Genomic DNA, 16,815 nt, shown 5'->3' on the forward strand with positions numbered 1-16,815 from the left:
TGTAGGTTATGCAAATACTAGGCCATTCCATATAAGGAACGTGACCATCCGCAGATTTCAGTACAGGGTGGGAACTGATCCCCCTCAGATACTGAGGGATAAATGTACTAAAGTATAAGCTCATGTGTACTTGAACAAAACAAACTGAAATAATTTAATGAATGTGAGGAGTTTTGTTTGTAATCAATTTTACTATTTCCATTTCAATGTTTTGTAGACCTAGATAATATAAGGCTGTTAAGTTTGAAGAACAAGGAGCAAGATTACATTTTATTATATTCTATTTCATTAATGAAAAAAAAGTTAGCCATGATTCCCCCGTCCCTTGATTTCATGATTCACTGATTACATCAGAAACAAAATGTTACTGGAACTCATCCTGCACTTTGACCAACACCAATTTAAATAACTGTGACCATGTGAAGACACCAATCTTTCAATGGCACTGTGATACCATGAAATAATGATCAGAAAATGGAAGGTTCAAAACATTTCCACATGCCCACAAGTGAAAGTGAAAGTTGCTCAGTCGTTCCAACTCTGCCACCCCTCGGACTTGGTCCATGGAACTCTCCAGGCCAGAATACTGGAGTGGGTAGCCTTTCCCTTCTCCAGGGGATCTTCCCAACTCAGAGATCGAACCCAGGTCTCCCACATTGCAGGCAGATTCTTTACCAACTGAGCCACAAGGGAGGCCCAAGAATATTGGAGTGGGTAGCCTATCCCTTCTCCAGTGAACTTCCCGATCCAGGAATCAAACCGGGGTCTCCTGCATTGCAGGTGGATTCTTAACCAACTGAGCTATGAGGGAAGCCCCTAAGATACTGCCTAAATGAAGAAGTTATCGTTGACACATACTACCCAACTTCTTTACATTTTCTTCCTTAGGCAGACACCTGAATTAATCAAACAGTCCAAACTATTCTGACAGAAGCTTCTGTGATCTGGAATGTCTGGGCATGAGTTGCTCTTTCCCATAGATTGTACAGAAGCTGGATAAGTCTCCCACCTCATTCCAAATATCAGAATACAGGGTTCCCATTGGAACCAGATTATCCATTTTAAATGTAACAGTGTATACATGTCCATCCCAAACTCCCTAACTATGCCTGCTCAATGTTAAGAGGCAGCCTGGACAGGAGGGGAGTTTGGGGAAAAACAGATACATGTATATGTATGGCTAAGCACTTTCGCTGTCCACCTGAAACTATCACAACATTGTTAACCACCTATACTCCAATATAAAATAAAAAGTAAAAAAAAAAAATCAGAATAAAGCTGATTCATCGCAAATAATCTGCAAGTTTTATCTTAGTCCTTTATGCTTTAAATGGCTTCTGAGTGACCCCCAAAACCAAACAAACAAAAATGAAACAAAACTTTAACTTTCTACAGTTCAAAAGACCAGCTGATTGTCCCACCTACAGAACCAGTAAACACCTTTTTCCAAGTTTAAATTTCCTTATGTATAAAAAGTAACATATTAGCCGAACAAATTAAACACTTTTTAAAAAATCTGCTAGATTCTCCTTCCCAGGCAATAGCAGCATGTTACCAACAAGATTTCCACAACTTCACAATCCCCAAATGCACTGTTAACTCTCACTCTCCTGACACTGCAGTGAACAGGCACGCACTGACCAGCAGCATGGTCAAGCCTAAAGACCACATGGCTCTCATTGTTCACAGTCTAATTCAGTTGTATGCATTAAAAGTCATCCTTCTTTGGCCAAAGAAGAATCTAGAGACTGGCCCAGCTCAAGGAGAAGACAGGGGATGGGGAAACAGGTGAGGACTCCTTCCTGGCATGGTCCCAGTCCATACTCACCCACTTCTTAGCCGCTCCTACAAACTGGATCTCCGCCACATACATGGAAAAGAAGACCCATAAACACCAAAGAATTAGAGTGACTGATGTAGTCACTGATTTGGTATGGGGAGTGTCAGCTGTTCTTTTGAAATGTGCCCGCCTCATCTTTTCTCAGTAGTGAAAGAATGAAAATAAAAAGTCACAAAGGCCAAGTCCATGATCCAGCTGTCTTCACCTATGGCTTTCCACTCCAAAATCCTGCAGCTGTAGTTTTACAAGGGGTGGTTTAAAGGAGGAAAACAGCACGTGAGTCAGAGTGTATGCTGAATTAAAATGGTCTGTATTAACAAATGCAACTCCAATTATCATATTCAGGTGTTAAGAATGTGTATATTTCCAAACACTATTAAGTTTCAGCAGGTTGAGCAATCCTGCCATATAAAACTATCCACTTAGTCATGATTATGTCCTTCTGAAGCTGAATTCTGATTGGAAAACATCAGGGTTAGCCAAGAGACTAAAAATCAGAAATACTAGTCCTGCATTAAGTGACATTGCCACTGGTTCTCAAAGTGTTTCTTCTGGAGATTCTCAGAAGACAAGAAATAATTGTGCTACATATCAAATCACTGTGGGCCCGCATGCTAAGTTGCCTCAATTGTGTCCGACTCTTTTCGACCCTGTGGACTGGAGCCCGCCAGGCTCCTCTGTCCATGGGAGTCTCCAGGCAAGAATACTGGAGTGAGTTGCTGTGCCCTCCTTCAAGGGATCTTCCCAACCCAGGGATCGAACCCATGTCTTTTATGTCTCCTGAATTGGCAGGTGGGTTTCTTTACCACTAGTGCTACCTGGGAGGTCCCATATCAAATCATTAATACTATGCAACTCTTTAAACTCTGATTCATTTTTTTAAAGGCCACACAGTACCACATAAGCTTTGGTCTTCCTAGTTGAAAATAAGACCAATAAAAAGACTGTTCAAATGTTAAGAGGAAAATAAAATCAGATTTTATTTGAACATGGTAAAACCCTTTATAACCTGACTCTGCTGCTAAAAGGCAGTAATAATAATTAGATTTCACCATCTTCAGAGTTAAATATAGTCGGCACCTAAAAAACAGCAAAGAAAGGAGAGGGTGGGATGAACTGAGAGAGAAGCAGCGACATATACACTACCACGTGTAAAAGAGACAGCTAGTGCGGAGTTGCTATACAAGACAGGGAGCTTATCTTGGTGCTCTGTGCTCTGTGATGACCTAGATGGGTGGGATGCAGGGGGTGGAAGGGAGACTGGAGAGAGAGGGGAGATAGACAGATAGATATATCCCCATATATATGTATACTTATACTTGATTGACACTGTTGTACAACAGAAACACAACACTGTGAAGCAGTTATTCTCCAATTAAAAACAAACAAAAAATTCTCAAAGTTCCACTTTCCAACTAATCATGTCCTATGAGAATGCAAGCACTGTCACTTAACAGACATAAGAATGAGCCCATATAAATATTAAACATACTGAACAGAGAAAGGGCTGTACAACATTATCTGCAAAATAGTAAAGAAAAGCCATATAGTCTAACACCACATTCCAGGAACCCCAATGACTGTGCTACACTCTACACCCCCTCGTGTTAAACAGTAACTTTGATGGACTCACATTCCCCATGTGCATACAAACAAGGTAGTCCTCATATCATTTTCAAGTATTACTCTAAATTTTTCATTAACTACTAAAGAGACCTATGGCACTACTGGCTCTCAAATTATTGTTCTGAAGGCAAATTCAAGCTGAAATATCCAGGTGAATTTTCTAATCTGAGATATATTCAACATGCAAATTTAAATTACAAGCTCAAGATTTTCATCAGAAAAAACTCTCTTGTTCAATTTCCGCCAGATGTGGCAGAAGAGAGACTAGAATAGCACACACAGATTTCCAAATTTCCATAGAAAATAATGCTTGCTGACTTGTAATACATTATACAGGAGACTTAATCTCCTCCCCACTCCCACTCCCCAAAATTCACAGGTTTATGGGAAAAGGGAACAAAGTATGGAAAGGCTTAAGTACTCTACTGACTTAGTACAAAAATTGGAAACTCAAACTGCGCGTGTATATTGCACATGTAAACACATCCATCCTAATGAAAATACACATTGCTAGGTATTTTATATCTGGAATGAAACATTTATAGCTTAGTTATCAAGAAATAATACATAGATAAGACAGGACTAGGAACTGGAGGATTACCATTTGGACTACAAGGAGATCAAACCAGTCAATCCAAAAGGAAATCAACCCTGAATGTTCACTGGAAGGACTGATACTGATGCTGAAGTTCCATTACTTTGGCCACCTGATGCAAAGAGCCAGACCCTGATGCTGGGAGAAACTGAATGCAACAGAAGAGGGCGGCAGAGAATCAGATGGTTAGACAGCATCACCAACTCAAAGGATACAAGTCTGAGCAAACTCTGGGAGATAGTGAAGGACAGGGGAGCCTGGGGTGTTGCAGTCCATTGGGTTACAGAGTTGACCATCATTCTTTTTGTGTGGGACACAACTTGGTGACTGAAAAACAACAACCACTGTAACTGGGTGGGGGGTGGACGGGTGTCTTTTTCCAAATCTTTCCCATTTAATTCTTCAAACTTCACCTATAAGATTTAAGGCTTAGGTCAAAGTGTCTAAATAAGCCAAGGCAGACCAAAGTGAATCAGAAAGAGGAACAAACCTTCCTCAAGGACTATATGCCAATATCAGTTATTCACTTAGTAAACTCTGATGGCAGATTTGGTCTACAAATTTCAACTAGAGATAATCAAATAAATGCTATTAAATGCTTCCATTTCTAAAGAACAATCATCTATGTTTCCTAAATGGAGCTCCTGTGAAGCACTGTCCTAGGGAACAGCAATGAATGAGGCTTAGAAAGTACATAATAGAACACCTGTTGGAAACTCATACACTGTAAGGCTGACAAGTTATAATCCATACATACAAATATACCTCGGATGACGAAATTCATGCAGGCACACTGGAAATGGCAGAACCAAGATAAGAAGATGGAGCTTCAGACTCCTAAGATGATATTCTTTCACTATATTCCCTAGCCTACTTCTCCAGAGTCAAGCCTAAGGTTCCTAATACCTAGCTCAAACTGTTCACAAAAAAATGAAAACATTGAAACATGGCGGAGAGCGAAAGTAGCAGGAAGCTGCTCAACTTAAGAAAACCAGTGAAACACAACAAATAGTATCAGGTTACTTCACTAAACACGTCAGCTAGTGAAGGGCAAGAAAGTAACTTCATTCCCAATTTCTATATTTTTTATTCCCATGAAATTACTAAGACCACTTTAAAAAAAGTTTTATTTGTTTATTTATTTGGCTGTGCCGTGTCTTAGTTGAGGCATCTGAGATCTTCGATCTAGGCTGCAGAACGCAGGATCTTCAGTTGTGGCTTGTGAACTCTTGGTTGCAGCATGTGGGATCTAGTTCCCTGACCAGGGATTCAACCTGGGCCCCTGACTGGGAACGTGGAGTCTTAGTCACTGGACTACCAGGGAAATCTCTCTGATCACTTTTTGAAATATCCTGTTCCCCGCTTGTGCCCACAAAATGATGTATGTGTCAATAATTTTAGATTTAATATATATAAAATTATGCATATTGATGAAAAATTGTCTACTTAGTAAATTTTCACATAGGAAGCCTTTTAAAAAACCCTTCATCACTTATTTGATCCATTAATTCAGTCAAACATCTATGAGCTATTGCTTTGAAAGTCCCTACTACAAAAAATTCACACTTGAAAACAAGGAGCAATCCCTTGGCACCCACCTTCACTTTTAATAGATGAGAACTATGCTGATTTACACATGATAAAAACAATATGGAGGCCTTTCCAATCCTCTCGTCTTAGACTGGAAGAAACGGGTTTTGTTTGAATGAGCAGCTATTAAACCAAATGATTCCTAGCACATCTTTCGCCTTCATCAGTGTATACCACAGTTGGGCTGAGCAACAGCTGTTGCCAAAATAGGCCTTATTTCCTCCCAGTGCTGCTTCAAGGTATAGAACACGAAGGTGTAAATACATCTGTCTTCTGCCATTTGCAGTTCTACTGGCCTTGCGAATGTCTGTGAGTAAGACAGATGGTCCCTGACACTGCACAGGCTTTCAGGGATGTATCTTTCCATAAATAAGGGGGCAGATGTGAAGCGTGGTAAGCACACGTCTATCCCCTGAAGGTTTGGGTTGAGGTTTCCATCTAAATTTGGTTATTTAAATATAGGATCCTAAGCAATCCTTGGAAATCTCTATGCTAGAATGCATTTTTTAATCTTCATTTTATGCCATTATGGCAAATATCTAGGACATGGAACATATATTTGTAACTAGATATAATATCAGGTGTATTGGAACTTAATGCCTATAAATGAGTCAGCTCTGTGTTCTCTTTCTACATAATTAATGTCAAATACATCTGTAAGTTTTATTTTTTAAATGCTAGAAAACACATTTCACTGAAGCAAAATTAGAGTAAATTAGGATTTCCACAATCACCTGGAAAATTAAAAGACTGTTTGCTCATCACTCTGGTGACCTTAATGTGCTAATCAAAATCCCCAGGACACAATAAAACTTGATGGAAATAATGCAAGTGAGCTAACTGCAGCTTAAGAACTGCTGCTGCTGCTGCTAAGTCACTTCAGTCGTGTCCGACTCTGTGCGACCCCATAGATGGCAGCCCACCATGCTCCCCCGACCCTGGGATTCTCCAGGCAAGAGTACTGGAGTGGGGTGTCATTGCCTTCTCCAGCTTAAGAACTGGTCACAGTAAAAAAAAAATTTAAACAAAAATGAAATTAATGTAAATCTTAAAATCTAATGGTAGAAATCTAATGATTCAAACCATTAGATGTGCTTTGGGATGTGCTTCAAATCTCAGCATATGTCAAAAATGGAAATTCAAGGAATACCTTACTCTCCTGAAACAAGTACTACTTTTGGTTAATCAAAATACATGTATGTCACTGAAACTGCTAAGTATTGAGATAGTAAAACCACAAACTACACTCTGATAATTCTGTGACCAAACAGTACTATAAGAATTATACAGACAAGGGCAGGGAAGCCTGGCACGCTGCAGTCCATTGGGTCGCAAAGAGTCAGACGCGACTTAAAGACAACAACAAAGAATTATAAGTAATGTCACAATAGCAATTTCTGAATACAGTCAACAAACTCTTCAGAAAATGGTTTAAGCGTATTAGGTCTTATAATCTAGCAGTAACCTGCATAAGTTATGAATACTATCATCAAAGTGTTTTTTGTCACTGTAATCTGTGTTAATAGGAAGAGAATACAGAATAGTAGGAGGGGAGGGGAAAAAAGAGTGGATGGGGTAATTTCCAGGGCACCAAAGCTCTGCCACAAGTAAAGAATTCACTATAGACAACAGACATGTGGAAGAAAAAAACTAATAAAATGAGTTTTTGGTGGATGTGTATGTATGTGAGTGCATGTATACAGAGTGAGAAAAGATAAATAAGGCAAATTCATTAAACTGTTAACATTTGGAAAATCTGGGCATGAAGCAATTCCCTTTTCTATTAAAATAATTACTTTATTTTAACTGGAGGATAATTTCTTTACAATACTGTGGTGGTTTTTGCCATACATCGACATGAATCACCCTCGGGTGCATGTGTTCCTCCAACCTGAATCCCCCTCCCACATCCCTCCCCAGGAATTCCTTTTACTGGTCTAATAACTTTTTTTTTCCCAGTAAGTCTAAATGAATCTCTATCAAAATTTTGGAAATTAAAAGCCAAGTACTCATTATGGGACAAATATTAATTTTTCTCTCTAAACACTTTAAGAAAGGAAATGCTAAATAGAATTTTAAAATTTGGCAAAAATAAAAGGGTTTAAGAACTGAGATAAAAGCCCAGCAAAAAATATGATACATGGATCTTAAACTAATATTAATTTCAAAGCACACAATTAAAATTCCTATCACTTAATTCATTCATAAATAATTATTAAATTATCTAGGATACAAGAAACATAATACACATGCTCTAAAAAATCTAGGAACTGTAATCAAGTTTTTAAAAAGAAAAGGAAACATAAAAGTTATGTAAGTTCATACAGTATGGTAGCTTAGGAAGAGACTAGATGATAAATAGTTCCCACCCATCTAAGGACAAACAGAAAGAACAGCAAGAGGGAGAGTAAAAGAGGTGTGATGGAGTTTATCTTTTTATCATGGGAAATTTCAAATATATGCAAAAGTAAGCTCACTTTCTAAGTGTGTATTAGTCACTCAGTCATAACCAACTCTATGAGAAACAACAGACTATAGCCCACCAGGCTTCTCTGTCCATGGAGTTCTCCAGGCAAGAAGACTGGAGTGGGTAGCCATTCCCTTCTCCAGGGGATCTTCCTGACCCAGGGATCAAACTTGGGTCTCCTGTACTGCAGGTGGATTCTTTACCATCTGAGCCACCAGGGAAGCCCCCAGAAAACTCACTTTCTAATTCTCTCCACAAATAGTTTGAATTAAATTCTAACATCACACAATTTCAGGCATAGAACTTCAGTCACTATCTTAGAAATAAAATTAAAATCAGTAGGAACAATTTTGAGTGTTCTTTCACTTATATTCAGGAAAGATAGACCAAAAAAGGTAGAATTATGCACTGACATCTGTGAATGAAAAAATACTAAGATTATGATTCAAGATTTAGTTCCATTTTTATTTGATTCTATATCCCAGAAATATATCATTATCCAAAGAAAAAAGCCAGCTACCTGTACATTTAAGTTCGTAACCCCTTTACTATTCATAGTGACTCTTATTTATTTTAAAATAAAGAAACTAGAAGAGGAAAGGGAAGTAAAAATTCTACTTAAGCTACTACTGAAGGGTTAAAAAGCTGAAATCAATTTTTAAAAATATGGCCAAATGATTTGTATCACAAGATGTCAGATTTTGGAGCTAGGTTTGCTGTTTCCCAGCTTCTCCCCCCACCCTCCCCCACTTAATACACCACAAACTCAATTTCTACATTCAAAATAGGATCACTTCATAGGAAACACCACTCCACTAGACAAAGGGTCAATTTCGGTGTCACAGTGAAATCTAGAGCTCAAAGGCCTGGTCCCTGAGAATGAGTAGTTCTTCTTACAAAAGTATCTCATGTCAGCACTTTACCACCTAGCACAACAATAATGACAGATTATTATATGTAAATGGTACCTCAATATAGATGTTTTTTCAAAGTATCAGAAGCATGGTTGTCATATTAAGTTCTCTCTCCTTAGTCAAAATTTGGGGGCCATTATAAATCCAAGTCATGTCCACAAAATCAAGAAAATGAAACTGTGCTACTTTCGGACAAAGCCACAAGGCAGGAACTACAAGACTGAGTAGATGGATCTGGTTTTCATTAGCCAATACTAGTTCTCACAACTTGTCACTGCTTGGTTTTTTCCTATGAATGTGTGTGTACACGCCTGTGCATGAACGTGTTTGCGCAAGTTCTATACTTTACTTAACCAGCTGACATTAAGTCTCATGTGGGCTGGGATGAAGAAAATAATCAAAACCACCCAAAGAAAAAGTATGCTTTATTTTTATGTATTTAATCCTCTAAAATAGCTATTTAAAAAGTATCAAGCCTGAGGCCTTACCCTGTTCGTTTGGTGATGGTACCAAGTGTCATTGGCTGCTTGATTTGGGCGAGAGGCATCAACACCATCAGGCTGGGGAGAGGAGAGAGTCGAGGGTTGCCAGGGTTGTTGTTGGCAAAATTATTGTAGGAGTCTTGGCTGTTGAGCTTCCCTATGAAGAGAAAAGAGAAAAGAAAAGCATCACCAAGAGAAGTTTCCTTCTCTGACAGGATTTGCACTGGCTCCACTAATCTTTTAAGAAAATTATCAAAGGCAGACATGATTCTAAAAGAATCATGACTATATGGAAGGGGGGAAAAAAAACAAAGGACTCTAGTAATACCAAACATGACTTGACTATGAACAGAGACTGTAGCCTTTGAGGATGGAGGCTTGGAGGATACAGAATTGGGTAGATGTTAAATGGTTATACAAATAATTGGCATAAAACTGAATTTTATGGTGTTACAAAGAAATATAGGATAGAAAGAGAGAAAAAAAAAAAAAGAAAAGGTTTAAATTAGTCTAAAGTAAGCAGGGAACATTTCCTTAACAAGTTTGGGAGTCAGAGGGGAAGAATATTCCAGCCATGGCAACCTATAAAGCCTCCAGAGGGCAGAAGAAACATGAGGCATAAGGATGTATATCCACAGAGAATAGCATGAGAGGCACAGGATGAAACTGACCAAAATCAACAGGCAAAAACACTGTCTTCCTCCCAAAATGTAACACTACCCACCATAAAATTAAAAATCATGAATCAATCTTTTATTTTATGACCGCATTAATATAAAAAATAAAAAGAATAAGAATTATGGCTCACTAACAACCAGGAAAAACAAACTGGAATAAAATCTGATCTGCATAGAGAGAAATTACTCCCATCTCACCAATAAGCAAAATTCTTCTTAGGTACTTACCTTTTCTCCCATTCCATGGCTCTGCATTTTCCAGAATGTTCTATAAATGAAGTATGTACCGTATTGAGTCTTACCTCTTTCACTTGCCAGTAAGCATCTGAGATTCAACCACTCTACATTTTCCTACAGGTATCAATTCCTTCCTTTTTATTCCCAAATATAATCTCACTGTATGGAAGTACTATAGTTTGTTTATCCAGTCATTGGCAAAAAGACATTTGTTTCCAGCTTTGGTTATTACAAATAAAGCTGCCATAAACATTCCTGCACAAGCTTTTGTATGAATGTAAGTTTTTTGACATTCAAAGGAGAAAAGGAAAGATATACCCATTTGAATGCAGAGTTTCAAAGAATAGCAAGGAGAGATAAGAAAGCCTTCCTCAGCGATCAATGCAAAGAAATAGAGGAAAACAATAGAATGGGTAAGACTAGAGATCTCTTCAAGAAAATTAGAGATACCAAGAAAACATTTCATGCAAAGATGGGCACAGTAAAGGACAGAAATGGTATGGACCTAACAGAAGAAGAAGATATTAAGAAGAGGTGGCAAGAAAACACGGAAGAACTGTACAAAGAAGATCTTCAAGACCCAGATAATCACCTAGAGCCAGACATCCTGGAATGTGAAGTCAAGTGGGCCTTAGGAGGCAGTACTAAGAACAAAGCTAGTGGAGGTGATGGAATTCCAGTTGAGCTGTTTCAAATCCTGAAAGATGATGCTGTGAAAGTGCTGCACTCAATACGCCAGCAAATTTGGAAAACTCAGCAGTGGCCACGGGACTAGAAAAGGTCAGTTTTCATTCCAATCCCAAAGAAAGGCAATGCCAAAGAATGCTCAAACTACCACACAATTGCACTCATCTCACATGCTAGTAAAGTAATGCTCAAAATTCTCCAAGCCAGACTACAACAATACGTGAACTGTGAACTTCCAGGCATTCAAGCTGGATTTAGAAAAGGCAGAGGAACCAGAGATCAAATTGCCAACATCTGCTAGATCATCGAAGAAGCAAAAGAGTTCCAGAAAAACATCTATTTCTGCTTTATTTCTGCCAAAGCCTTTGACTGTATGGATCACAATAAACTGTGGAAAATTCTGAAAGAGATGGGAATACCAGACCACCTGACCTGCCTCTTGAGAAATCTGTATGCAGATCAGGAAGCAACAGTTAGACCTGACATGGAACAACAGACTGGTTCCAAATAGGAAAAGGAGTACGTAAAGGCTGTATATTGCCACCCTGCTTATTTAACTTCTATGCAGAGTACATCATGAGAAATGCTGGGGTGGAAGAAGCACAAGCTGGAATCAAGATTGCTGGGAGAAATATCAATAACCTCAGATATGCAGATGACACCACCCTCACGGCAGAAAGGGAAGAAGAACTAAAGAGCCTCTTGATGAAAGTGAAAGAGGAGAATGAAAAAGTTGGCTTAAAGCTTAACATTCAGGAAACGAAGATCATGGCATCCAGTCTCATCACTTCATGGCAAATAGATGGAGAAACAGTGGAAACGGTGTCAGACTTTATTTTTCTGGGCTCCAAAATCACTGCAAATGGTGACTGCAGCCATGAAATAAAAAGACGTTTGGTCCTTGGAAGAAAAGTTATGTCCAACCTAGACAGCATATTAAAAAGCAGAGACATTACTTTACCAACAGGGGTCTGTCTAATCAAGGCTATGGTTTTTCCAATAGTCATGGATGGATGTGAGAGTTGGACTATAAAGAAAGCTGAGCACTGAAGAATTGATGCTTTTGAACTGTGGTGTTGGAGAAGGCTCTTGAGAGTCCCTGGGACTGCAAGATCAAACCAATCAATACTAAAGGAAATCAGTCCTGAACGTTCATTGGAAGGACTGATGTTGTAGCTGAAACTCCAATCCTTTGGCCATCTGATGCAAAGAGCAGACTCGTTTGAAAAGTCCCTGATGCTGGGAAAGACTGAAGGTGAGAGGAGAAGGGGATGACAGAGGATGAGATGATTGGATGGCATCCCCAACTCAGTGGACATGAGTTTGAGTAAACTCCGGGAGTTGGTGATGGACAGGGAGGCCTGGCATGCTGCAGTCCATGGCATTGCGAAGAGTCGGACACGACTGAGCGACTGAACTGAAGTTTTTTAAAACATATATCTAGGAATGGAGTTGCTGATCATAGTATATGAATGTTTGCATGGAGATAATAATTATATGTTTAAGGTTATGAGAAAAAGCGAAACACTTTGACAAAGGAAATGATCCATTCACATTCCCACCAGCAAAATATGACACTTCGAGTTCTTCTGTATCCACAATAGAATTTGGTGTTGTCACTCATTTTGATTTCAGCCATTCTGGGCAAATATGCGGCTGCTGCTGCTAAGTTGCTTCAGTTAGGTTCGACTCTGTGCGACCCCATAGATGGCAGCCCACCAGGCTCCTCTGTCCCTGGGATTCTCCAGGCAAGAATACTCGAGTGGGTTGCCATTTCCTTCTCCAATGCATGAAAGTGAAAAGTGAAAGTGAAGGCACTCAGTCATGTCTGACTCTTCGAGACCCTATGGACTGTAGCCTATCAGGCTCCTCCGTCCATGGGATTTTCCAGGCAAGAGTACTGGAGTGGGTTGCCATTGCCTTCTCCAGGCCAAATATGGGCCAAACAGGTTGCTGTTGTTGTGGTTCATGAACTTATCTGTCATCCATTTATTTTCTTTGTTAAAATACCTATGTAAAGCTTTTGCCAATTTTAAAAACTGGGTTAATATTTTTGCTGAAATGTAATTCACACACCATAAGACTGATCCTTTTGAAGTATACAGTTCTATGGTGTTTGGTATATTCTACAGAATGATACTAGGATCGCTATTTAATCTAAGAACATTTTCATCACCCAAAAAGAAAGTCCATACCCTTAGCAGTCACTCTTCTTTTCCCTACCCATCAGCTTTTGATACAGGAATCTGTCCAGTTTCGATAGATTTGTCTATTCTGGATAATTCATATAAATGGAACCATACAAGGTGGCCTTTTGTGAGTGCTTTTCATGTTGTACCATGTGTCAACAGTGCATTCCTTTTAATGGCTGAATAATATTGTACTGTATGGATATACCACGTTTATACCAGCTGATGAATATTTGGGTTGTTTTAACAGGCTACTATGAATAACGCTTCTATGAACATTAGTACATAGGTATTTTTGTGGACTTGGGCTTTCAATTTTCTAGGGTACATATGACTAGGAGTGGAACAGTTAGGTCTATATTTAATCTTTTGAGGAACTGATAAACTATGGCTACACCAGTGTACAAGGGCCCCAAATTTTCCACATCCTCAACACCTCTTGTTGTGGTCTATCATTTTTATTTTATCCATGCTAGTGGGTGTGAAGAGGTATCTCATTGTAGTTTTGATCTGAGTCTTTTAAATATCTTTTTCATGTACATTTTAGTTAATTTATATAGCTTCTTGGAGAAATGTCTATTCAAAACATTTGCCCAAAATTGAGTTGTCTTTTTATTGTTCAGTCATAAATTCAGTCATAAATAAGAGTTAAGCTCAGAAGGTAAATCCCTTAGCAAAAACATGGTTTATAAATATTTTCTCCCCTTCCTATGTCATCTTTTCACTTTCTTCATGGTATGCTTTGAAACATACAAGTTTTTAACTTTGATGAAGTCCAATTTATCTATATTTTCTTTAGTTGCTTATGCTTTTGTTGTCATACCAAAAAAAACACTGCCCAGGCCAAATATACAAAGATTTATAGCTATGTTTTCTGCAAAGAGTTTTATATTTTTAGTTCTAACATTTAGGTCCCTAATTTTGAATTAATTTTTATAAATCATGTGAGGAAGGGGTTCAACTTCAGTTCTTTTGAATGCTGAATATCCACTTGTTCCAGCATCACTTATTGAAAAGATATTCTCTCCCAACCCAGAGGATTATCCTGGCACCCATGCTGAAAATGAAATGACTATAAAAATGTAAGAAATTATTTATGGATCTTATTCTCAAACTTTAAAAGTTCTTTATATATTCTGGATATAAACCTTTTATTAGATATGATTTTCAAATATTTTCTTACCCTGTTCTGACTTGTCTTTTTGTTCTCTTACAGATCTTTTAACAAGCGGAATTTTTTTTTTTAATAAATTCCACTTCATGAATTTGTTTTGTACATTCTTATTATAAAAATTCAATCTAAAAACATTTTGATTTTTATATTTTACTCTTACAAAAATATAATGAGACTTCCCTGGAGGCTCAATGGAAAGAATCTGCCTGCCAATGCAGGACACACAGGTTCGATCCCTGATCCGAGAAGATCACACACACCACAGAGCAATTAAGCCCCACGTGTCACAACTATGGACCCTGTGCTCTGAAGCCCATGGCGCAGCTACTGACGCCTGCGTGCGCTAAGCCTGTGCTGCTCAGGAAGAGGAGCCACTGCAGTGAGAAGCCCACGCGCTGCAGCTGGAGCAGCCCCCACGCGCCACAGCCAGAGAAAAGCCCGTGCAGCAGCAAGGACCACCACAGCCAAAAGCCAGCGACTTACAGAAATAACATATGTCTTCATGGTTCACAGTATTTATATGATATAGCTAACTTTAGTGTAAGGTAGAAAATATGATTTTTTAAAACAGAATAATGAAATGAAACAAATGAAAGGAAATGAAACAAAATCTCTGAAGTTTAACTGACATTTACTACAACCTTACAAATATGCATTTCGATTTTGTTTGTTTCTTTAACCAGCATCCTCAAAATAGTACCAGCAATGTCTATTACTTATATACTGAGATACTTTAAGTCTGAGGCAAAGCGGGATCCATGATCTCTCATTTTTCCATTCAACTGATATCCTGGCCTAAAGACAAACTGAGCTAAATTTTGTTGAGCTGATATGTTACACCAATTTGTTCTGCTATCTGAAGATAAAAATAAAATATACACAGTCACCGATAAGAATGAGACGAGAATATCAGAAGGGAACATACTACACTGCAGAGGAGAAGCACCCTTTGGGCATTTATTACTTCTATATTATTTGGTGTCACCACCTTGTAAGCCTACTGCTACAAAATCCAAATAAGCTACAAATTTCCCAGAGAGAAGAGTATGAAACGTAAAGGCAGACGTTAGGGTAACGTTAGCAACGTCCTCTTCAGATACAAGCCACATGGAATTAGAAAATTTAGATCAGTGTGTTTGTTTTTCTGATTTCTGTAATGCTTTGAAATTCTGCCATATCGGGATGGTTTCTAAAATAGCCATTACATAAATCCTTGCCTAAATACAGACACACAGAACTCCTTGAAGATAATACTTTAACTTTCAAAACTCCCAAAACCCTTGTTCCAAGAAAACTTTTCCCAAGAAAGAATAAGGATTGTGAAGTATCTCTGTCACAGCAAATAACTGTTTTTCAAAGGGACTTAAGATAGGAAAAAATAGTAAAATCAGGTTGAGTTGTTTTTGTTTCTAACAGTAGTCTGTTACAAATCTTTGATGGATCATCATATCCAATAAAACTTCTACCTATATTGTCATTATCTGCAAAAATGCCAGTTCACATTTTGATGGAGATTGCACTGACTCTGTTGATCAGTATAGGAAGTATTGCTATCTTAAGCATATTAAGTCTTTCAAGCCAAGAACATGGGATATCTTCCCACTTTTGTAAGTATCCTTTAATTTCTTTGAATACTGTTTGGAGCTGAAATCAGGCCACAACATGAAATATGTCACAAGCTAATGAAATTCAAGGCCTATGTTTAACACACACACATCACAACAACAGTCAAATATTTGTTGAGTGTCTCAGCCAAAGATCATACTCTGTGAGGACTGCATTCTTTGCTGTTGCAAAGCTTACAGTCTAATATGCATGAAACAGGAATAATTAAGTGCTAATTGCCTGGTACTAAAGATCAGTACACATGGGATCAATTATTTGGAGAAGATATCAGGGAGCAGATGGGACATGACTTAGTCTTTAAACGATGGATAAAATATGGGTAAGAGCAGGAGAGAAGAAATATTCTGAGGATGAAGGATAACATGAAGAGCAGAGACTGTAAAGTGATGCCACAGATGTGAGCAAGAGTACGAAATCTCTTAGAGAGAGAATTATAATGGAAAGCAATGGGAAGAAAATATATTTCAGTTTTAGAAGAAATATTTCAATTGAAGTGGAAGTACCTAAATTTAGGTACCTAAATTCTTCAGCAAGGGAACAGCACAGATTTTGAGAACACTGAACTTAAGAGATACAATGAGAGGTCTAGAAAGTGAAGCTTTTCACTGAGAAGCTGCAAATCTTGTGGTTTAGTTAGGTTAGGTTGACTTAAAATCCTTCACTGCCCCACCAGCATAAAAACAACCTCAAGGTACATCACACCTATCCTTC

At 38.3% G+C, this 16,815-nt stretch overlaps 1 protein-coding gene across 8 annotated transcripts in view; it reads right to left on the reverse strand.

The window, feature by feature from the left end:
• Window positions 1-16,815, reverse strand: part of BCAS3 (BCAS3, microtubule associated cell migration factor) — a 592,226-nt gene that overhangs the window by 333,542 nt on the left and 241,869 nt on the right. For all 8 annotated transcript variants that reach the window (XM_005693141.3, XM_005693143.3, XM_005693140.3 and 5 more), the window contains exon 16: window positions 9,521-9,671. In XM_005693141.3, the coding sequence (XP_005693198.1) occupies window positions 9,521-9,671 (151 nt within the window). The remainder of the gene's footprint in view (window positions 1-9,520; window positions 9,672-16,815) is intronic.

This window comes from Capra hircus, chromosome 19, assembly GCF_001704415.2.
Source record: "Capra hircus breed San Clemente chromosome 19, ASM170441v1, whole genome shotgun sequence".
NCBI classification, from domain to species: Eukaryota; Metazoa; Chordata; class Mammalia; order Artiodactyla; family Bovidae; genus Capra; species Capra hircus.